General features: G+C 59.8%; 1 protein-coding gene across 6 annotated transcripts in view; it reads left to right on the top strand.

The window, feature by feature from the left end:
* PTPRN2 (protein tyrosine phosphatase receptor type N2) overlaps positions 1–23,541 on the top strand; it is a 606,878-nt gene that overhangs the window by 504,987 nt on the left and 78,350 nt on the right. For all 6 annotated transcript variants that reach the window (XM_070478762.1, XM_070478639.1, XM_070478844.1 and 3 more), the window contains one exon: positions 12,285–12,479. In XM_070478762.1, the coding sequence (XP_070334863.1) occupies positions 12,285–12,479 (195 nt within the window). The remainder of the gene's footprint in view (positions 1–12,284; positions 12,480–23,541) is intronic.

Consider the following 23,541-nt stretch of genomic DNA (forward strand, 5'->3'; position numbering starts at 1 on the left):
CCAGCGTGTCCTCTGAAAAGAAGGTGAGGATCCGTGGAAGGACGCTCGGCCCCAGCAGGGACCTCTCTGCCAGTAAATCCTGATCGGCAGGCGGGTCTCAGGCATCATTGTGACACGAGCTGGTCGGAGGTGTGTTTAGGACTTTCGCAAAGACATCACCCTTGACCTCCAGTGTCCAGAGCAGTGCCCAGCACACAGCGCCGGGTGCATGTTGAGCTCCACATGTGGACGGACATGACGGCGGTGGTGACAGACCATGGGGATTCAGTATCTGCTGAGCAAGGAGAAAATTAGGAAGGTGCGAAAGTTTCTGGTAGGAAACGACTGCTTGTCCCCATCCACGTCAGGACCAGAGTTCCCTGAAGAGGTGGGCAGTTTGTTTCCACTTGACTTGGCTGTTTTTTATTGTCCAAATATGAAATATGAACCTGAAACACCCGTGCACTCAGGTGGGGCCACCCCAGACCACCTTTGCTCGCAGAGGCCGAGGTGAACGTGAGCGATGAGGTGTCTCTGACATTGAGGACCCAGTGAGCTGTCAGCTGCAGGACTCCAGGAAGTTCAGGGTGTGTGTTTACTGTTTTATTTGTCTTAACGATGGTGGCCCCACTGGGGGCCTTCTAGCTGGACTGGAACCCTCCTGTGAGGGTTTCTGGGTCTTGCCAGGGTTATGGGTCAGACACACTCTCTCCTGCATCTCCATGAATTCCAGCTTTCAGTCGAAGCATCAGAGATCATAGCGGAAACCATGGTAACTGTGGGTTAGGAGAGAAAGAAGATGCTCCATGGCGTTACGTGCTTCCTTCCTGTGTTTTCCTTGTCGCGGCTCTTCCCCGATTTCACCCTGATGGCGACTGGAAACAGAGCAGGTGGAGTGTGTCCCAGGTCTGAGAGGACACTCATTCCTGGGGCAGGGCCCTGTGGACGGTGGACAAGTCAGATACACCAGGGAGGAACTCAGTAACGTGTCTTCTGGGCCCTTTAAGCAGCAGACCAGCCATAATTTTGTGATTTCATCTCCTGCACCGTAGACCTATGGAAAATGAGAACGGTCTTGAGCTGTCACCTGCGGCTCACCAGCCCCACCCGAGGATCTGAGTCCAGCCCAGGCAGCCCCGCCCCCCACGGCCTCTCATGGGGGCGGCCCTGCCCCGAGTGTCTCGGCCACTGCCTGGTGTGGAGGGCCTGGGCCCTAGGGGCTGCTGGCTGCAGGCGGTTCCCACTGATGAGCAGGCATCCGGAGAGCCTCGCTGATCTGTGCTGGACACCGAGGGGGACAGAGAGCAGGAAGTGACGCCGCCTTCAGTTTGGCAGGCAAGGACCGCCCACGTGGCAGGAGCTGGCCAGCAGACAGGGCCACTGTCCCGGCCGCGCGTCTCTGACTGTAGGCCGCTCCAGGCGGAGAGACGAGCGGGGCGCCCTTCTCGCCTCTGTCGGCTGAGATGTGTCTGTGTCTTTACCTTTCATTTAGAGAAAGCATTTACAAAATGGGAGCCGTGACTCAGTATTGCTCCATAAACACAGCCGACCGGGGGCTGTCCTGGACAGTGACTGATGCCACGGGAGCCGGCACTTAAGGCGGCTGCAGTCTGGCCAGAGGAGCCCGGGTCTGCAGCCACAGATGTTCTCAGGGTGTTGGGGTGCTGGTGGGGCACGGGTTAAAGGTCAGAATGAGCACCGCCTTGTGGAGACGCTCGGGCCAGCTCAGGATTCACTCGGAGACGCGCTTCTCCTCTGCATGGGCATGCGTGGATTGTGAGCATGGGCATGTGCACGGAGTGTGTGTGCATGTGTGTGCATTCGTGTGTGCGTGTGTGTACACGTGTGCATGTGTGTACATGCGTGCGCTCCTATGTGTGCACATTCGTGTGTGCATGCATGTCTGCACGAGTGTGTACACGGTGTGTGCGTGTGTGCATGTGTGTGTGTGCGTGTGTGCGTGTGTGTACATGCGTGCACTCCTGTGTGTGCACATTCGTGTGTGCATGCATGTGTGCATGAGTGTGTACACGGTGTGTGTGCTGTGTCTGCATGTGTGCACACATGAGGGCACATGGTGTGTGAACGTGTGAGCATGCTCTTCTGCCAAGGGAAGGTAAACGTGATCTGGGCATCATGAGCAGCTGGTGGATGCAGTGAAGAGGGTCCAGGATGAGTGGTGGGGACCCCGTGACACACGCCAGGGCTGGAGAGACAGGCTGAGCCCCAGCTCTTGTCCAGGAAGTAGGAGGCGGCCTGGATTGGGGACCCCGCCCAGTGAACCTGCTGAGGCTCTAACCTCCCCGGGGTCCTCTGCTTCCTACCCGGAAACAGCCGGGGCACCCGATCCCTTACGAGGACCCTGGGGAGAGCCCTCCTGCTGTGCACGGAGCACACGCCTGTGTCCACATCCCCGGGCGACGCTGAGCAGATGAGCTACTTTCAGTGAGAGGGCTCCCGTCAAACCCCGCCCTCACTTATGTGAGTCTGTGCTCACGGCCACCCCCGGCCTCGAGGCTGCCCCTCCCAGGCCACACTCTTCACGCATCACAGCTGCTGGGGGACAGCCTGGCTCCAGGCGAGGCTTCACTTTGCTTCCTGTGCTCTTTCTTGGTGGGACATTCCTGGACCCGGAGTGTCCAGGTCAGACATCTCACTCGTTTGTTCATTTTGAATGTAGAAGTTGATGTGTGTTAGACATACGTTGTGTGGGTTTTTATTGGAAAAGTGAAGCCTGATCAGCCAACTACGAATGAGCAAAGTAAGCGGGAAGAGAAGACCTGCGTGGGCCTCACCCTGAGGGCCCGACCCAGGGCTCCCCTGCTGCCTGTGGGCCGTGTGCCGTGGGGCTTGTGGTCACGCCACCTCCGAGCGTGTTCGTGGCGCCCTCCCTGTCGTCGCGTCTCCATGGCCTCTTGCACGTGACCCCCCCGAACACCACTCTGGGGTCCCCTGTGCCCCTTGTTCTCACCGTGCTGTGGGGTCCGCAGTGCCTTCCGAGCTGGGCTGAGGCCCTCCCAGGGCAGCCGCTCCTTTTCAGCGTTTTCATCCTCCCGGAGAGTAATTGCTCCCCCACCCATCCCCCCCCCACCGGGCACCTAATGAACCCCTTTCGCTTTCTCCCAGCTTTGTGCATCCCTCCTCAGCTCTGCCCTGCTACACTAATTACGATCCCAAGTAGCCCCACAAACGCGGCGCCTTTGTGTGCACACTCGGCGTCCGCTGCTTTGTTCCCGCTGCCCCGTGAAAGGTACAAAGGGGCTGTTCTCAAGCCCGGGGAGTCCTGTCTTTCCTGGGGCAGAATCTGGGGATGGCAGGCCTTTTCTCTCAGAGCAAGCCCCACTCGGCCCAGGTTCCCCATCAGATAAGATCCCAGAGAGGACACGGTTCCGTGTGAGGGTGGCCTTCTGCCGCCAGAGTCCTGTTCAGCTCACTTTGCAGATGGTGCTACAGTGCAAGGACGCTGGACGCTCTGCAAACGCATCCCAGGGCTGCGGCCATAGGTCACAGGGAAGCAGGGGGCTTCACAGACAACGATCCGGACATTCTGTGTGCTTCTGAGCCTGAATCCCTGCACCCCCGCACCCCCATGCCCCCACACTCCCGCACCCTGAGGACCCCTGGAGTGGGAGGCTTCAGAGCTTCAGCGGATGCTGTGCTGACTCTTCTCTGGACCTGCCCACTCAGGTGGCCAGCAGGGCTGGATGGACTGAGGGGCGCCTTGCATGGCGCCAAGAGGGGGGACCTGCGTTGGCTCGATGGGAAGTTCATGCCCCCATCCCGCCTCTCTTGACCAACGAGGACGCGTTCGGATGCTTTAAAGTGTTGGGACACGTGTGTCACGTGTTTGATGATGCTGTGATGGAGTACTTGATTTAGGGGGACTGAAAATGTTGTTCTTTTCTCTTTAGAAACTGCTGAACTCTGGTTTCCCCAGGAAGGGAGGGGAGAGATCCTTCCCGCTGCAGACAGTGGTTGGTTGGCAAACTGGGTTCCACATGGCCCGTGCCCTCCCCAGCAGGGGCACAGTGCGTGTGGAACCCCGCCTTTCAGTTGCGGTGTCCTGGGAGCAGGACCTGACCGGGCGTCCTGACACCCTCCCGCACACCCATGTGTGATCCAGGAAGCTGGTCGTGGCGCCCGTGTCCGGCAGAAGGAAGGCGTGGACGGCGGCTGCACACTCGCCTCACGCCCCAGCCCTGTGTTAACTCTTTACCCCTTCGCTCTTGGAATGCCCCCTGCGGCCCTGTGCAGCCCTCCTACTACCATCCCCACCTCCACAGGCCAGGAGGCTGACGTCCAGACAGAGGTCGCTTGTCCAAAGCCTCACAGCTGCTGAGCGGCTGAGCTGACTCAGGCCCGAGGTTTCTGGGTGGGAGTCATTGCCTGGACACCCTCAACCCGAAATGCCTGGCGTGGATGGGGTCTGTCTCCAGCCGAGCTCTGTCCCGCAACCCCCTTGACCCAAGGATGGGGTCTGTCTCGGGCCGAGCTCTCTGCCCTGCTGGGTCCTTCTTCTCCCTGGGCTGGCTCCTGAGGTGCCGATGGCTCAGGGGCCCCTCCTTCCCAAGAGGAGAGGCCCCATTGACGCTGGTGGTGCTGCTGCGGACTCGCCGGCCAAACAGCCCCATCTCCGCGTGACTGTGTGTGCCACTGCCCACCCCAAGGAGCTCGGGACACTGCATCTGGCCTCTCCGTGACTGTCCCCAGATCTGCGAGGGTCTGGAAACCGAAGACACACAGCCGTGCAGAGAAGCGTCCGCTCCCCAGAGACAGCGTCCTGGAAACTACAGCAGCTTGGCTCCAAACAGGCGGTTTCCTCTTCGCTGTCGGAAAAGTGCATCTTTTCCTTCACACGCACCGTCTTTTCTCCAGCTAGAGCGCAGGCACTGTGAGGAGAAACAGATCCAGCCAGACTCCTAATGGGAGTGTCCACTGAGCCGGGGCTCTGGTCACAGCCACAGAGAGCGCTCGGGGGGAAGGGAGCCCCCCGTCTGAGGGTGCAGTCCTGGGGGCTCCAGCTCTATGCGGGTGCCCCCTCTGCAGGAATGGACAAGGGGCACCCCGAGCCCAGAGCCGATGGAGGGAGCCCGTGGACGGCTGGTAGACCCCGTGTGTAGGTCTGCGACCAAGAGGCGCCTGTGGCTGAATCTGCCCATCTTTCTCTTCATAATGGATTGCCTCTTGGTTGTTGAGTCACGTGAATCGGGACCCTGAGGATGGTAATTGCCTTTATCCACTCAAGGGCATCGTGCTAAATGCTCAGGATCATTCTTATGAGAGTAGCATGTCCTAGATCATGAACAGAGTCCATTTTTAATCAAAAGAGAGTTAGTCTGGATCTTAAACTTCTTAAAGATCTCTTGTTCGGTGGAGGGGCTGGAAGGTGCCGTCAGCCGAGCAAAGGCTATTTGCCAGACCCTCGTCTGTGCTCAGGACGTGGCCACATCTGCAAAGGACTGTGATTTGCTACAAGTCTGCGGGCTTCCCTGTGGCTCAGTGGTGAAGAACACCAGTGCAGGAGATGCGAGTTCCCTGAGTCGGGAAGATCCCCCGAGAAGAAAACGGAACCCACTGCAGTATTCCTGCCTGGGAAATGCCATGGGCAGAGGAGCCGGGCGGGCTACAGTCCATGGGGTCACAGAGAGTTGGACACGACCGAGTGACTGATAAACACTCACACGCGGTAGTTCGTACCTTGATGGGCTGCGTCCCACAGTTTTCATCTTGGGGTTTCCATGACCTCAGCCAGGGACTCAGCGCTCTGTGTGGACTCTGCCCCGTCTGCTGGCTGCCAGAGTTACGAATGAGGAAAAGTCCCGAACGTGAGTGGTCTTGTCTCTGGGTTTCTTTCAGAGCCGGCTGTGGGGTTCGTTCAGGGTGGTCAGTTACCGTTCGCTCAAGTGGGGCACCTTCCCCGGCTGACCGTAGCTCATAGCTCTGCACGCTAACCCCCGTCACAGGCTGTTACCTACAGGAGATTAGTCTCGGCGACTGCAGGGTTGGTCACTCGATGGTGCGAGTGTCCTGGGTGATGCCGCGTGGCCCTTCCTGGTCGTAAACGCAGGCAGTGAACTCGGGGACGCGCGCTTGCCTGGTCGCAGCTCCATGTAATGGGAGCTCACGTACATTTAAAACCAGTGGTTAAGCCCAGCTGGTGCGCTCTGTTGTGGCCTGAGGGGTCAGCGGGTTCATGCCTTCACTGTTGCCATGTGGACTGCGGATGCCTTTTTAGGGAGACGTGGTCCTTTTAAATGAAGAATGAGGCTCCGTCTGCAGGCTCCCCGTCTGTCGGGGGCAGGCAGCCTGGTGAACCCACCACACCAGGCGGCCTTGCTGCAAGACCCACAGAGCACAGACTGGCACCTTCCCGCAGAACCATACACCTGGGCGATGAAACGCCACCCAGTTAGTCTCCTGGCCAGACCATTACTAAGGCAGGTAGTAATGTTCTAAAAAGTTCATTTTTCCTTAGAAATGTTTAATTTTCAAGCAATAGCTCAGAGCATGAACAAAATATAGAGTTCCTGTTATTAACTTCCAAGCTATAATCAACGTAAAGGACTAACTTACGTTACGTAAAGGCTGCATGATGATCCCCAGGGATTTCCGCATCTTTCTGTGACTGCCTCTCTGGGTTCACCCGGAGCATCCTGCGACAGCGCGGGGGGTGACGTGGTCGCCGGTCAGGGAGGTGGCAACAGTGACTGTGCGGGATTCTGCCTGGCACCGGGTGGAAGGAGCCAGGACCGAAGGTTCACTCGGGCCCCTTCCTCGGACACTGGGACCCGCGTGTCCCCTGCAGGGGGTGTGGTCATTGTCAGACTGAACCACTTTGGGGTGAGCCCCCCCTTTTCTGTGGATGGACCTGTCTGGCCCTCTTGGGTCAGGTCAGGAGCCGCAGCAGCGGCGGTGGGACTTGCCTGCTTGCAGGCCTGGCGTGTGCGTGGCACTCAGCTCTGTCGTCCTGCAGCAAGCACGGCTCCGGCCCCACAGCCTCTGACGGCACCACGGCCTGCTAATCTGAGCCGGACCCAGCTCGTCCCCATGTCTCGGGTCCACAGGGCGAGGCTGGGACCCCAGCCTTGAGGACTGCAGCAGGCAGACCCCCAGGGGAGCCAAGCTGCAGGTTGGGGGGACCCAGGGAGCTCGGCCCTGACCCTCACTGCCCCAGCCACGCCGGGTGCAGAGACCTCCCCACTTCTTGCTTCCAGACCCAGGTCCCCCAACGGGGGCCAAGCGAGGGTGTGTGATGGGAGCCCAGCATTGCTCTCCCCAGGGGTGACGCGGCAGTCCTGGCCCCCTGCTCCCCCACCTGCAGGCCCCCTCCTGGGGAGCTCTTCCAGCCACATGGGCCTCCTGCCCTCTCGCCCTCGCTGCCTGCCTCCTGGCCTCCACATCTGCCTTCGTCTGCCCGTGGGGCTCCTGTCCTGACCCCTCAAGGCCCCTTGTCGCTGCTCAGCTCCACCAGCCTGCCAGCCAGAACATGGGGGCCTGGCTGCACCGCCCTCCCAGGGTTCCCGGCGTCCAGTGTCGGGTGGGTAGCTTGCTGGGAAGGTTCGTGATGACGCTGATGGTCACCCAGGAGCTCAGGCCTGTTCCCGAACGTTCCACCTGAGTCCAGTCTCCCACGCGGGCCTCCAGGGAGCTTTGCCCGTGTCCCCATTTCAGAGGAGGAGGTGGGGGCGCAGAGAGGCTCACCGGTTTGCTCAAGGTCACACAGCCAGCGACTGCTGCCCCTGGGACTCAGCATCAGCACCACAACTCCAAATGCAAGTGGATGGACGCTTCCCGGAGCCAGGAGAGACTCAGCGTGGGGGATGCTGCTGTTGCCATCACAGCCCCTAGAGCAGCAGGTTCAGGGCCCTGGGCTCCAGGGGGTTGGTGCTCAGCCAGGGCGGCCTGGCCTGCTGTCTGGAGGGGCGGCTTTGCAGAGGCGGGGCCCAGTGTCTGCTTGGAACCCTCGGAACGTGCCTCCTCTGGTGACTTGCGGGAGCTGGGGCGAGGCAGCTGCTGGGCCCTGGGCGTTTCACCTCCCCCCAACCTGTCTATTGGCGCCAAGCCAGGCCCTCCCAGGGCCCCAGGAGCAGTGGCTCCGGCCCCCGGGCATCTCATCTCTGCCTGACCCTTCCCTGGCTCCACTTCTCAGGTCCTCCTGCCTCCTCATTTATTACATAGAAGCTGGTCTGTGGTCACTTTGAGGTCAAGCGTCCCCCCTTAGCGGGTGCACCCACTTTTATTTGCAGGTGAAAGAGGCCTGACCCCAGGTGGGTCCCCCAGCAGTGGGCCTGTGCGGCCTGGAGCCCCCCTCTGTGCAGGCGAGGGGCCTTCTCTCCAGCCTAGGGCCCCTGTGGTCAGTGTTGGTGCTCTTGGATGTGGGGTGATGGCTTTTCTTGGATCTTTGCTGTAGCTTTTATTTAAAACACAAAGACCCACAAGGAGAATCTACTCTCAGTAGCAGCCTGGCAAGTGCTGGGCCTGAGATGCAGGGCCAGTCCCGGGGGGCCGCAGGCACCTGTGTGGGCGTGGCCGGCTCTCCAAGTCGGTCCTAATCACCAGTGACTCATAAGGAGGCCATGGGGTGATCCGGGGCACCCCTACTTCTAAAATTCCTGCTTCCCTGAGAAGTGTCTGACTCGCCAGGCCACCAAGAGCTGATCTGGTTTAGAGAACTGTTCTGTCTTCATTGTACCAACACCCACTCCTGCCCAGGTCAGTGACAGGACCCCCTCCACTCCTGCACTGGTGACGGGACGCCCTCCACTCCTGCACTGTCAGTGACGGGACGCCCTCCACTCCTGCACTGGTGACGGGACGCCCTCCACTCCTGCACCCACATTGATGGGACGCCCTCCACTCCTGCACTGTCAGTGACGGGACGCCCTCCACTCCTGCACCCACAGTGACGGGACGCCCTCCACTCCTGCACCCACACTGACGGGACGCCCTCCACTCCTGCACTGTCAGTGACGGGACGCCCTCCACTCCTGCACCCACACTGACGGGACGCCCCCCACTCCTGCACCCACAGTGACGGGACGCCCCCCACTCCTGCACCCACAGTGACGGGACGCCCTCCACTCCTGCACCCACACTGACGGGACGCCCTCCACTCCTGCACCCACACTGACGGGACGCCCTCCACTCCTGCCCTGGTGACGGGACGCCCTCCACTCCTGCACCCACACTGACGGGACGCCCTCCACTCCTGCCCTGGTGACGGGACGCCCTCCACTCCTGCACCCACACTGATGGGACGCCCTCCACTCCTGCACCCACACTGATGGGACGCCCTCCACTCCTGCACTGTCAGTGACAGGACGCCCTCCACTCCTGCCCTGGTGATGGGACACCCTCCACTCCTGCACCCACACTGATGGGACGCCCTCCACTCCTGCACCCACACTGATGGGATGCCCTTCACTCCTGCACTGGTGACGGGACGCCCTCCACTCCTGCACCCACACTGACGGGACGCCCTCCACTCCTGCCCTGGTGACGGGACGCCCTCCACTCCTGCACCCATACTGACGGGACGCCCTCCACTCCTGCACCCATACTGACGGGACGCCCTCCACTCCTGCCCTGGTGACGGGACGCCCTCCACTCCTGCACCCACACTGATGGGACGCCCTCCACTCCTGCCCTGGTGACGGGACGCCCTCCACTCCTGCACTGTCAGTGACAGGACGCCCTCCACTCCTGCACTGTCAGTGACAGGACGCCCTCCACTCCTGCCCTGGTGACGGGACGCCCTCCACTCCTGCACCCACACTGATGGGACGCCCTCCACTCCTGCACCCACACTGATGGGACGCCCTCCACTCCTGCACCCACACTGATGGGACGCCCTCCACTCCTGCACCCACACTGATGGGACGCCCTCCACTCCTGCACCCACACTGATGGGACGCCCTCCACTCCTGCCCTGGTGATGGGACACCCTCCACTCCTGTACCCAGAGTAATGGGACGCCTCCACTCCTGCACTGGTGATGGGACGCCCTCCACTCCTGCACCCACACTGACGGGACACCCTCCACTCCTGCACCCACACTGATGGGATGCCCTTCACTCCTGCACTGGTGACGGGACGCCCTCCACTCCTGCACTGTCAGTGACGGGACGCCCTCCACTCCTGCACCCACAGTGACGGGACGCCCTCCACTCCTGCACCCACACTGATGGGACGCCCTCCACTCCTGCACTGGTGACGGGACGCCCTCCACTCCTGCACCCACACTGACGGGATGCCCTCCACTCCTGCGCTCACAGTGACCCGACTGCCTGCACTGACCGCTGGTCTGTGATGGGACCTCGTGGCCGGGGCCATGCTGGCATGTCACACACTGGAACCCTTCAATCTTCTCTGCTGTCCTGTTCCTTCCGTCCCAGGGTGAAAGCACTTGGACCGGGGGCCTGAATGCCTCGCCCGAGGTCCCTCAGGGAGTCTGGCCAGGCAGGGGCCCTTCCAGGGAGCGCCCTCTCCACAGGGACGAGGAGGGATGGAACCCGGAGTGGCCGTCGCCCTTCATGCCGGCGCCTCCAGGGCAGACAGCAGCTGCCCTGATGTCCTACTGTTCGGGGGGTGAACCGCCAGCTTCTCAGATCCTCTTCCCCCAAGGAGCTGTTCTTGGAGGACGTTTTCTGTTCTTCTGGGTGAATGATGAGAAACCTCAGAAGCTGCTGCAGAAAGTTCTTGGTGTGCTCTTCTCAAAATCAGAAAAGCCTTCGCCCTGCCTCGGTGGGAACCAGTGGGACGTGGACTTGGCTCCCGGAGTCATCTTCCTCAGTATCGGCAGTCGCCTGCCGTGCGGGCTTCCCTGGTGGCGCAGTGGTAAAGAACCCGCCCACAGTGCAGGAGACGCAGCAGGTGCGGGTTCAGTCCCCGACTCGGGAAGACACCCTGGAGGAGGGCGTGGCAACCCCCTCCGGTATGCGTGCCTGGAGACTCCCGTGGACAGAGGGGCCTGGCCGGCGGCCCACAGGTAGCCTGTGGACCTGACTGAGCCCACCCGCCGTGCCCGGGCTCCTCGTTACTTCTAAGATTCCATGAAAAGACGAGGGGGAGTTTTGAGCAGATTTGTTGTCTGGGAGCCGTGGGTAATTTCTGAACCCGGGGGAGAGCGGCAGGGCCCCTGCCCCTCACCACCGCCCTTCCTTCCCGCTCGTCCCTTCCGCCGGCTTCTGCAGGGCCCAGCCCACTCCCCGCAGATGCTCTGATAGGGCTGGGGGCTCTCGGCCAGGCAGCCCCCCTCATAGCACCCCGAGCCATCCTCGGACCCCAGGAAGGGTCAGCACAGCATCCCTGGGGAGAGCGAGCCCTCAGTGGCTCAGGACGAGCTTCAGTCCCAGAGACGGGCAGCCGGGCGAGAGGATGGCGCGGGGACCTCCTTGCCCACAGCCGGACGTGCGGGGTGCCGCCCCAGCGCGCACCAGTGAAGGGGAGGGCCCTGGGGTCTCCACACTGCCCCTTTGCCCCGAGCAGTCTTCAGTGCGGGCCCAGATCCTCTTGTAAACTTTCTCTTCACGTCCTTTTGCTGGACGGCTCTGCTGACAGTGTTTGCCGGGCAGGGCTGGGAGTCACCGTAGCCTGGCTGATGGGATCCCCTCAAAGGCACTTCTGTGGGTCAGAAGGGGGGAGCATCTGGCTGGGTCTCCTAGGGGCCGGGTGACCACCGAGCCCTGAGTCTGGCAGCCGCGGGCACAGCCGGGCCGCCCCCGCCAGGCTGGTCACACACCCCTGTGCCGGGGCCCTGAGGCTCCACGGTGACCGAGCCGGGCTCTGCCGGGCCCAGGGAGTGTGTCCGGCAGGCCCAGGCCTGCGCCTGTGGTGCCCGGCAGGCCCGTCCCGTCCACCCTGCACGTTCCCCCACGTGCGCTTCTGCCGATTCTGTCCCGCGGGCGCTTCACCCTGTGAGTGATGCTTTGGGAACAAGAACCAAAAAGAGTGTTTTTTCCTGTAAATACCGTGACGGTGCTACAAGTGTCTGTATTTCAGCTCACAGGGTCACCCTCGCCCCCCACCAGAGCCCACATTCTGAGGAGGGGGGCGGCGCCTGGACTCTGTCCACACCGGGTCCTGGGTGGCCCCTCTAGAGCCTCTGCCTGTCTGTCTGTGTGTCTGTGTGTGCGTCTCTGTGTCTGTGTGTGTCCGTGTCTGTGTCAGTATGCCTGTCTCTCTGTAGTGTGTCTGTGTACATACCTGTAGCGTGTGCATGTTCACGGGTAAGCCCTGTCCCCCCACCCCCCACCCCCCGGCCCAGGATGCAGGTGGCATGCTCTGACCCGCCCGCTGTCTTGCAGGAGCTGTGCCGTCAGCGCATGGCCGTGCGCACGACAGAGCGCCCCGAGGCCACGCACACATCCCGCGTCAGCAGTGTGTCCTCCCAGTTCAGTGACGGGCCCATGCCAAGCCCCTCCGCGCGGAGCAGCACTTCGTCCTGGTCAGAGGAGCCCGTGCAGCCCAACATGGACATCTCCACCGGCCACATGGTCCTGGTAAGGCCCGGGCCCTGCCACATGGAGTGGCCGGGAGAGGCTGGGGGGCAGTCCCAGACTGCCCAGCCAGAGCCTGCCCTCCGGGGAGCGACTGGGAGAGACGGGGTGGGGCAACTGCCCAGCCTGTGCCCCGCCCACCAGGGGAGCACCTGGGATAGGTGGGGTTGGGGGGGAGGGTCCCCAACTGCCCAGCCTGCGACCTGCCCACCAGGTTAGTGGCTGGGAGAGACGGGGTGTGGGGCAACTGCCCAGCCTGCAGCCTGCCCACTCAGGGAGCCTGGGAAAGGTGGGGTTGGTGGGAGAGGGTCCCCAACAGCCCAGCACACTGGCGAGGCGGCGAGGGGAGGGCACCCCGACGTCCAGCCTCCGCTTGAGGCCTCCCTAAGGGAGGGTTGTCCCCACTCTACACAGAACGCTGGCCCCACTGAGCAGCTGTGGGGTTTGCCCTGGGAATGCGCACAGGTGAGCGCCAACTGAATGCGTGCAGTTGAGTGCTGACTGTATGCGAGGCTTTCCGAGCAGCAGCGTCTGGGTGAATAAATATCCCCCCACCCCGTGCTGCTTCTCGTGGGAAGGGTCAGCTGCCCGCCCAGCACAGAAGCCTCCCCATAGGAATGCCCGTCCTGGAGCCCACGGTACTTGATGCATAATTGCTGTCCAGGTTTTATAAGAGGCACCCGTTCATAGCTCAGCCCTTTGCGCCGTGTGGACGGGTCCTGACGGCCGTGGCCCCTGCCCTCCGGGGCGTTCCCTGATCAGTACCGTCTCGCTGGCCGGTCGCTCCTTCTGGGGACGGGCTTCAGATGACCCTGGGCAGAGCCTGGGCGTGGAGGCCAGCACAGACGGGTGGCTTAGCAGGCGCTGGAGTCCCTCAGTCTGGAGGCAGGGGCTGAGACGAGGCCGCAGACGTGGGGCTCGGTGGGAGCGCGCGTCCCGGCTCTCAGATGGCAGCCTCTGGTGTGTCCTCCATGGGGAGGGGGCAGGGAGCTCTGGGGTCTCGTGAGGGTCCTGATCCCGGTGCAAGGGCCCCACCTCTGACCTCGTCACCTTGGGGGCCAGGATTCCAGCGAATGTGGGGGACACAGACGTTCGCCCCAGAGCAGCCCAGAGACCACGTGTTCACTGAAGAGCTTCGGTGGGCAGCTGGAGGAGAGGCCTGGGGTCGCCCCCGGTGACCTTAGTGGGCAGAGGCCTCGCTCCCAGACGTGCGGGTCCCAGGGCAGGAGACACGGGTGCCTCATGGGCTGACAGATGCAGCTGAGACCACGGGACGGGAGGAAGCCGAAGTCCGGGAGCTCAGCTGTGCTCCGGCCCCGCAGGCGGAGGGCCCGGGGCTCAGGCCGCATGACACTCCCAGAGTATCCTGAGTCCCAGGTCTGCAGTTTCCTGGGAAGACGGCTCACCCTCGGGTCTCAGACTGCCGCCCTGCTGCACCCACAGCCAGCACCTGGGGAGCGCCTATCCTGTGTGTTGCGGCTCAGGCGCTCCGTCATCTCTGACGCTGTGACCCCGTGGACTGCAGCCTCCAGGCTCCTCTGTCCAGGGGATCCCCCAGGCAAGGATACTGGAGCGGGGTGCCATTTGCTTCTCCAGGGATCTTCCCCACCCAGGGATCGAACCCGGGTCACCTGCATTGCAGGTGGATTCTTTACAGACTGAGCCGCCGGGGAAGTTCTCTGTGGATAAATAACTGTGGTTATATTACTGCAGAGCTGATTTTTTAGAGAACGTGTCCCTTTTAGAAAAGGAAATTTATCCAAAAGTCCAGATTTCTAATGAGATTCTGTATTGGGGTCAGCATGCCAGCAAGGAGTGTCTATCTGGCAAGTTCCCCCCGGGAGACGCGTCTTGAGAGTCTTCGTCACATTGTGATGTTTCCATATTTCAGGACCTTCAAGTTATAACTTGATGTATCTCACCTCCAAATGGGAGGTGAGTGTATTGTGTTTTCCATAGAAAATTGTGTCTCTCAGTTCCCGTGTGTGACGGCAGGTGTGAGAGGGAGCCTGGTAGTAGTCTCTGGGTGAGTCCCTACCCCAGAGAGCTGACCTGCCATCCCCTGACCTCCTGCGGCCTCCCTAATGTGGGGCGACCCCCGGTGATGGCAGCGACCCCCATCCACCACCATGCAACCCAGACACCTGCGTACCCTGGGCCGGCCCCTGGACTCAAGTCTCCCTCTCATTAACTGACTTTGTTTGAACGGGGGTCACCAGCTGCTCTTCCTGACTCGGAGCGGAGAACAAACCCCACGGAGAGAGGCCGATGAGGCCACGAGGACACCACTGGGCCTGGCCCAAGCCGCACCCTGACCCTGACCCTGACCTGACCCTGACCCTGACCCGCGCACAGAGGGGCCTCCCAGTCCGCCATGGTCGTCGTCCCCCACACGGGGCGCCAAGACGTGGAGACAGGCAGAAGCGAGTCCCTGTGGCCTTTGACACCTTCTCACCCACGATGGCAAGCGACGCAGCTCGTCTCTTTGGCTCTGGAACCATGGCCCTGTCTCACGGGGCCACCTCCCTGGGCTGGGTGGTCTTGTCAGCGGTGCGTGGACACTGGCCCCGTGTCCTCATGGGCTGTGGAGCAGCTGAACCTCAGGACCTGACCCCCCGACCTGCTGACCCGTCAAGGTCGCCGGGAGACGCGCGTGTGGTGCCTGGGCCTCCCGGCCCTCTGTCAGTACTGCTCCCGGCATCAGACAGCCGGCCCCCAGGACCACAGGCTGACGGTGCAGAGGCCACGAGGGCGGCCGTGCCAAGGTCCAAGCAGACCCCAGGAGCCAACTGGGAACCTGCTGGGGGGCGCCCTCGCCCCCAGGGTGCAGTACGGAACGTGCCCCTCGGCAGAGGCCGAGCCTCTGAAGGACTGAGGAGCAGACCGCAGCTGAGCCAGCTTGCTGTCGCTGGAGGGCGGCCGGGGGCCAACCTGGGGGGAGCCCTCTACCTGAGCCCCACACCCCGGCCACCCCGGCCATGCGGCATGTCGTCGGTTCTGCACCGAGGCCCCACACTAGGGGCTGCTGTGCAGAGCTCTCAACACCAGTCCTCCTGGGGGTGAGAAGGGGCCATCAGCCCTTCCCCCAGAGGAGGCAGGCGGCCCCACGAGGCCTTCGCGGGAGAAGTGCACGCGGTCACAGGCTGCCATGCTGACAGCGCACCCACTGCCGGTGACCCTCGTGATTGCCCTGGGCAATCTCCGTGACGGAGGAGGCCAAGCCAGCTCAACTACAGGGACAGCCTTCCCACCGCACTGGGGGTCCCGGGCAGGGGGACAAGACCCAGAGAAGTGGGCCAGGGAGGCGGCTGTTGGTGCAGGCTCAGAGGGCGAGGTCCCAGGCAGCAGGGAGCAGGAGGGGAGTCCTGGCGGCCGCCCCGTGGGCACGGGGGCAGGGCAGGCCGGCCATCAGGAGCCTGCTGCCCCCAGAGTCACCTCCCCCACAGGGCCCGGCACAGCCTCGGGGCTGCCGAGCCCGGGGCTCGACCTGGAGACGGACACCCTGCAGGTGGCGGGGGCGCCAGGCCCCCAAAAGTGGGAGAACCTAGGAAGCTTCTGGCGCCGAGTCCCTGATGAACCCACTGACTCTGCTTCCCCATACCCAACACGGGCTCAGTGGTAGCACCCCCTGCAAGATCCCCGTGAGGGTTAAACCAGGGAAGGAGAGATGCTGGGCCTGTGGGCCTGCAGCTGTGACAAGTAAGCCAGGAAGGATTAAGGCCAAAATGGGAATAATGTTCCTCCGATGAAGCTGAGGAAACAAGGGCCTTCTCCGCAGGGAGACGTCCGGTACCCGGGACACCAAAGCCCCGGGTGCAAGTGATGGTGCTTTGGGGGCCTTTGTGAGCACAGGAAGGGGCGCCCGGGAGGCTGGGCCTGACCACACGGCACACAGGCCTGGGCCGAGGTGGGGGCCCCAGCGTCACCACGAGGGGAGATGGGGAGGAAACGCCCTCGGCGGTGAACCGGGCTGGCTTCTGAAGACGCGTTTCCAAGGCAACGTGACCAGGTCTGATCCAGCTCAGGACAGCGCTCCGGAGATGGAGGCTTCGGGCCAGGGACTGCACGGGGCTGCCGTCAGCGTCGCCGTTTACACACATGACAGGCACGGCTTCTTCAGACCCCCATCCACCCTTTGGAAAGCTAAAGGGTCACCTTTGAATTTACCCTTCCAAACGGCCTGTTTGTAGACCATGCTCATCTTCAGAGGCTGACTTGTCAGCATGCGGCTTTGGGGCGGTGCTGAGAGCAGGTGGGGGTCCCCAGGGCCTGGAGTCGGAGGAGCTCACACGCAGGGCCGTGTAGACGGAGCGGCCATGTCTTCAAGTTGAAGGTTGGGGTCTGGACTGGATCTTTGCATCCGCTTCACTCCTGGAAAATACAGCAGGTGTGAGCACCCCGAGCGTGTGCGTAGCAGCCCTGTCCCGAGAAACCGTGACGTAGGACCTGGGTTCAGCCCATTTCACAGATGAAGACCATAAAACCGAGGGCAGTAAAGTAAGCCCCTGGAAACTGGGAGGCTACCACACTGCAAACGGTGACCGAGGCCGCCCCTCATCGGTGAAGGGAGGACCCTTACGGACGGAGCCGGGGTGTTTGGTGACGGGCTACACGGGCGGAGGACGTGCTGTGTCCACGGAGAGATTGGCCACTTGGCCCTCACGGCCGGCCGTGCGGCGGGGCTCCCCGGACCTCCTTTGCACCCTGACCGCAGGGCCTGCGCGTGCTGGTGTGGTCTCCTCCCCCCGAGGCTTCTCAGCTCGTGTTCACACTTCTGTGCCCCCCTGACGGCAGAAGTCAGAGGCTCAAGCCAGATGCCGCGTCTCCTCCCCAAGGCCTGGTCTGTCAGAGGAGGGGGTGGGCAGCCCCAGCTTCTTGGTCTTTAAATTTGGCTCCTGTGTTCCTAGCCCCGGAGGCATGAGTGTCCAGTTGCTGTGGGTCTGTGGCCCTCACATGGCCTGTCTTAGTCAGCTCGACCGTCAGCACCCTAGACGGGGTATCTCAGACAACAGAATCTGACCGTCTCTAGTCCTGGAGGCTGGAAGCCCAAGGTCAGGGTGTGGGAAGTTTTCATTTATCAGGCCTCTCTCTGCCACGTGGACGCGGTCTTACCCCCGCATCCTCACACGATCATCCCTTTGTTTGTGGGTCCAGATCTCCTCTTATAAGGACCCCAGTCATGGTGGATCATGGCCCACCCACCACGTAATCACCTCTCTCGAGGCTCCACCTCCAGGCAAACTCACACCCAAGGTCTCGGGGGCCAGACGTCCTGTGGGTTTGGGGCACACGGTTAGCATGTGACGAGGCCTGAGGCCTGAACCGTGTGTGTCTGCTATTCATGTGAAGGCCGGGAGAGGCCCGACTCCTTTCTGCCCCAGCCCTCTGGCGCGCACTGTGCTGGAGGCAATGGGCTGATGCTGCCAGGAGGTGGCCAGCTGCCCAGGCTCTGGGGGTGTCTGCTCTGTAGCCCCCACCTATGGCGAGGGGGCTGGGGGGGAGGCTGGTGGACGGAGGCTGTCTCCCCCACTCTGGGTGCAGTGACCCCACCCCTTCCCCTCTGGGCACAGTGACCCCCCTCCCCCTAAGGTGCAGTGACCCCACCCCTCCCCCTCTGAGTGCAGTGACACCCCCCCCCGGGGCATAGTGACCCCACCCCTTCCCCTCTGGGCACAGTGACCCCCCTCCCCCTAAGGTGCAGTGACCCCACCCCTCCCCCTCTGAGTGCAGTGACCCCCCCCCTGGGGCATAGTGACCCCACCCCTTCCCCTCTGGGCACAGTGACCCCCCTCCCCCTAAGGTGCAGTGACCCCACCCCTCCCCCTCTGAGTGCAGTGAACCCCCCCAAGTGCAGTGACCCCACCCCTCCTGCTCTGGGCACAGTGACCCCCCCCCAAGGTGCAGTGACCCCCACCCCTCCCCACCAAGATGCAGTGACCCCACCCCTGCCCCCCTGGGCACAGTGACCCCACCCCGCCCCTCCTCTGGGAGAAGGTGTGCCTCCAGGAGGGTCCTCAGGAAAGGAAGGTGTTAGCACAGGAAACAGCATGTGGCAGGAACCATTTCAGGCCCCTCAGCTTCTCACCAGGAGCTGGGCGGGGACCACCTCTCAGAGGGGCATTGAAGGCGCGGGAAGGCGGGGCCAACACTCAGACACACGGGCCTGGGCCCCAAAATTCTGCAGAGCCGACCTGCGCCCCTGCTGGCCGTGCCGCCCACTCGGTCAGCCCTCCACATGGGGCTTCTCTGGCGCTTCGAGGTCAATGCCTTCTCTTTTTGGCCGCGCCTCGAAGCATGTGGAATCTTAGTTCCCCAACCAGGAGTTGAAGCTGCACCCCCTGCACTAGAAGCACGAAGTCTTAAGCACTGGACCGCCGGGGAGGTCCTGTGATGTCGATGGCTCCTCACCATTTGGTGCTGATGCCGTTTGACCTCAGGGTGCCGTCTCCCCTGCCCAGTACTGGGGGGCACTGAACTACCGTTACATGTTTGGTGGGGGTGCAACTCGTCTTGTGATTATTAAACATCTGATTTATTGTTTAAGGTGCTAGGATGCTGCCAGAATGACTTCCTTGCTTGTCATGCCTTCTTGTTGAGAGTGAGTTGTGTAAGATAGAGTGGGATCAAGCACTCAGTATTTATTGAATTGGATTGAATGCTCAAACACAATCTGGTAGTAAGTCCGTGAGTTAACGTTTCCAAGGGGTAAAAATGGAAACTGGTGTCCAGATAACACTTGGAAAGTGTCGGTTTACACGCACAGACACGAAACGATCCCGTGCGCCTGACCACCTCCCTCTGCGAAACCTGACGTGTTGCCCAGAAAAGAGGCCGCGTTCTTCCAGCCCAAAGGGCGCCTCTGGGGTCTGGCAGGTTTAGAAACGTTCAGCAGACTGAGTGATGGCAGTGTGAGTCCGGGCCCAGGGCGGAGCTGTGTGTACAATCAGAAGTGTGTAACGTGTTGTTACTGTTAAGTCTCCGAGTCGTGTCTGACTTTGTGACCCCATGGGCTGCAGCACACCAGGCTTCCTGTCCTTCACTATCTCCTGGAGCTTGCTCAAACTCATGTCCCTTGAATTGGTGATGCCATCCAACCATCTCATCCTCTGTCATCCGTTTCTCCTCTTGCCTTCGATCTTTCCCAGCATCAGGATCTTTTCCAGTGAGTCAGCTCTTTGCATCAGGTGGCCAAAGTACTGGAGTTTCAGCTCCAACATCAGTCCTTCCAGTGACCACCCAGGACTGATCTCCTTTAGGATGGACTGGTTGGATCTCCTTGCAGTCCAAGGGACTCTCAAGAGTCTTCTCCAAAACACAATTCAAAAGCATCAAGTCTTCGGCACTCAGCTTTCTTCACAGTCCAACTCTCACATCCATACGTGACTGCTGGAAAAACCGTAGCTTTGACTATGCAGACTTTTGTGGGGAAAGTAATGTCTCTGCTTCTTAATGTGCTGTCCAGGCTTGTCGCCGCTTTTCTATGTGACGTGTACTTTCTGAAATTGCGCCCCACCAGTAGCTCATTGGTGAACCACGTTTGCTCATCCTTCCATCCCTGCATGTGGCACAGCTTCAGGGCAGAGCAGCGCTCCCCAGTGCCTGAGTGAAGTAGTCGGTCAGTGTTGCCCCGAGGAGGTTCCAGTCCGCTTGCGGTGAGAAGGGTGCGGCTGGGCAGGTTGGATGCAGCCAAGTTCCAGGCATGGTCCTTTGCTGGGAGACGCTCTGTCCTGGAAGGCCTGGGCAGGGAGGGGCCGCTGTCCAGGTGGGCAGGAGACGGCAGGAAAGGTCGCAGCTCCTGCGGGAACCCCGCTCCCGCTCCCAGGGCGAGCGTGCTCGGGAGAGGCGGGACGTGCACACAGCCGTGAACAGCCGTGACCCTGGCCAGAGTGAGGGGCTGTGCTCCGTCCGCACGTGGCCCCTGCGGCTCCCTGAGCAGGGAGAGTCCAGCTCTCCTGTTGCTCGTCCAGCACGTCTGCCGGAGGTGAGGGCGTGACCAGCAAGTGGGACCCGAGGGGTCACGACCTCTGCCCTCTGATGGTTTCTCTTCCGGAGTCAGAGGGCAGACGCGCTGATGAATGGTGGTCCCAAATCCAGAGGCTGCCTGCCAGGGTGACCCCTGGGGCCGCTCAAGAATATCGGCTCAGTCTCCGCGCCCGCGGAGCAGGGTGGCTTATGAAGCCCCGTGAGGGTGCCCGCGTCGCTCAGCCTGTGCAGGGCTGCCCAGGCCTCCGTGCACAGAGGTGTGGGGCGGGCCGCCCGCACCCCGCATGCCGGGGTGTCGTCCCCTCGTTCCCTCTGGGTGGCCTGGATTCAGTGAGTCCCTCTCCCCACCGCCCACAGGCTCAGCAGTTGTAATTTAATTATTGTCCGGGTGATTTTACCAAGCACTTCTCTGCCCCCTCCCAGATAACCTCGGGGATGCTGACTCTGACCCTGATATCTCCCTCTGAGACATGTATTGTCATTATCCAGTATTTTAGTTTCACTGTATGGTTATACCCTTAAACTAACCATTTTTTAGTTACTGATTTCATAGTCAGCCCTTATTCAGATTGACTCATTTTTTCCCCCATCAACGTCACTCTTTCTCAGTTCTTTGTTTTGGGTAAAATCTCCTCTTGTCCTAAAGCATATTCTTCTTTCAGTCATCTAATAGGAAAGTCTTCCCATTTTTGTCTGAAAATGTCTTCAGTGAATCCTCACACTTGCATGATAGATTAGACAAGGATCAAATTCTAGTTACTTTCCCCCCATTACTTTAGCAGCACTGTTTTCTTGCCTTCGATGCTGTTGCCAGGCTGTCTGTTGCGGGTGTGGAGGCTGTACTTCCGTGACGTATCTTACTTTCTTCCTGAAGTCTGCAGCTCTGTGTCAGGAACTTCCTTGTGCCCTGTCTTCGTATGGACCTACTTTATTATATATTTTTCTTCTGCTCCAGACTTACTACGATTCCCGAAATCAGAATTCCTATCTTCAACCAATTTTAGAAGATGAAAACCATTTACAGTTCACATCTGACTGCAGGGTGTTCTTACGCCCCGTCTGTGTTTCCTCTCTTTGTCCCTCTGCCTTTCATTCCAGGGAACCTCCGCAGCCTCCCCTCCAGTGTGCCTTGGGTGTGCCCTCAGCAGGCTCTAATTTTCCATGTAGCACATCCTTTGCGTCTCTGGTCTCCGCGAGTGTATTTTTCATTTGCAGTTGTTCTGTTACTCTTTTCCAAGTCTGCCTGCTGTATTGTACTTGTCCTATATTGTTGAACTTCCTTTGACAGTTATTTTAAATGTAGCATTTGACTGGTTCCATGTAATATTAATACTTCTATTATCTAGGTTCCTATAAACTAAACTCACTCTTGGATATGTTTGCCATCTGTTGGATTCTGGAATTTCAGATTATAAGCTCCTCATCGGTGGGGCTTTATCTCTCAGAATTTTGTGTAGCCCATGCTGACAGTGTTGACCTCAAAGGACAGGTTTTGAGATTGATATTCCAGCCACTACTGGCTTTCATGAAACTAGGACCATCTTTACATCAGCTCCCCACCCAGAGATTCCCAGGTGAAGTACGTGTTGTGAATTTGACCCTCAATCCTAGATGAGTCCCCAGGTCCAAATGTTTTCCCGTTTTGAGTCTGTAGGGAGACAGGTAAGCTCCTTGTGGCCTGAGCAAATGCTTTCACTGACGCTGTGGTCTCTGAGAGCGTCCTGGTTTCGGGGAGGAGGTGTCACACCCAGCACCCTGCCTCCTACATGTCTGGGTGCCCAAAGGTCTCATGTGGACAGTGGAAGCCCAGCGCCCGGGACTTCCCTTTATGTTGTGAAAGGCAGCCTGTGCCATCCACCCAGCATCTCCAGGTTCTCATAGAGGAGGACTTTCAGGTTATTTGTTGTCGTCTTCAGGAACTTGAGACTCATTGCAAGTTAAACAGTGTAGATGGCCACTGCCAGTTGATTTCATGTCACCTTCAGAATCACATCTAAGGCCCAACTTTACATTCTACATAATAAATGAGACACCTCAAGGTGCTCCCATATTCTGAGAGACTGACCAGACACCTCATTCAGGCCAGTTCCCACACTTCCTTTTTGTACACGGGCAAAGGGGTCACCAGTCCCAAAGAGGGGCAATGCCAAAGAATGTTCAAACTACAGCACAATTGCACTCATCTCACATGCTAGCAAAGTAATGCTCAAAATTCTCCAAGCCAGGCTTCGACAGTATGTGAACTGTGAACTTCCAGATATTCAAGCTGGATTTAGAAAAGGCAGAGGAACCAGAGATCAAATTGCCAACATCTGTTGGATCATAGAAAAAGCAAGAGAATTCCAGAAAAACATCTCCTTCTGCTTTATTGACTATGCCAAAGCCTTTGACTGTGTAGATCACAATAAACTGTGGAAAATTCTTCAAGAGATGGGAATACTAAACCACCTTACCTGCCTCCTGAGAAATCCGTATGCAGGTCAAGAAGCAACAGTTCGACCCAGACATGGAACAACAGACTGGTTTCAAATTGGGAAAGGAGTACGTCAAGACTGTATATTGTCACCCTGCTTGTTTAACTTATATACAGTGTACATCACGTGAAATGCCAGGCTGGATGAAGCACAAGCTGGAATCAAGATTTCTGGGAGAAATATCAATAACTTCAGATACACAGAGGACACCACCCTTATGGCAGAAAGTGAAGAGGAACTAAAGAGCCTCTTGATAAAAGGGAAAGAGGAGAGTGAAAAAGCTGACTTAAAACTCAACATTCAAAAAACTAAGATCATGGCATTCGGTCCCATCACTTCATGGCAAATAGATGGGGAAACAATGGAAACAGTGACAGACTTTCTTTTCGGGCTCCAAAATCACTGCAGATGGTGACTGAAGCCATGAAGTTAAAAGACACTTGCTCCTTGAAAAAAAGCTATGACCAACCTAAACAGCATTTTAAAAAGCAGAGACATTACTTTGCTGACAAAGGTCTGTCTAGTCAAAGCTGTGGTTTTTGCAGTAGTCAGGTATGGATGTGAGAGTTGGACTACAAAGAAAGCTGAGCACCAAAGAATTGATGCTT

This window comes from Odocoileus virginianus, chromosome 1 (assembly GCF_023699985.2).
Source record: "Odocoileus virginianus isolate 20LAN1187 ecotype Illinois chromosome 1, Ovbor_1.2, whole genome shotgun sequence".
Taxonomy (NCBI): Eukaryota; Metazoa; Chordata; class Mammalia; order Artiodactyla; family Cervidae; genus Odocoileus; species Odocoileus virginianus.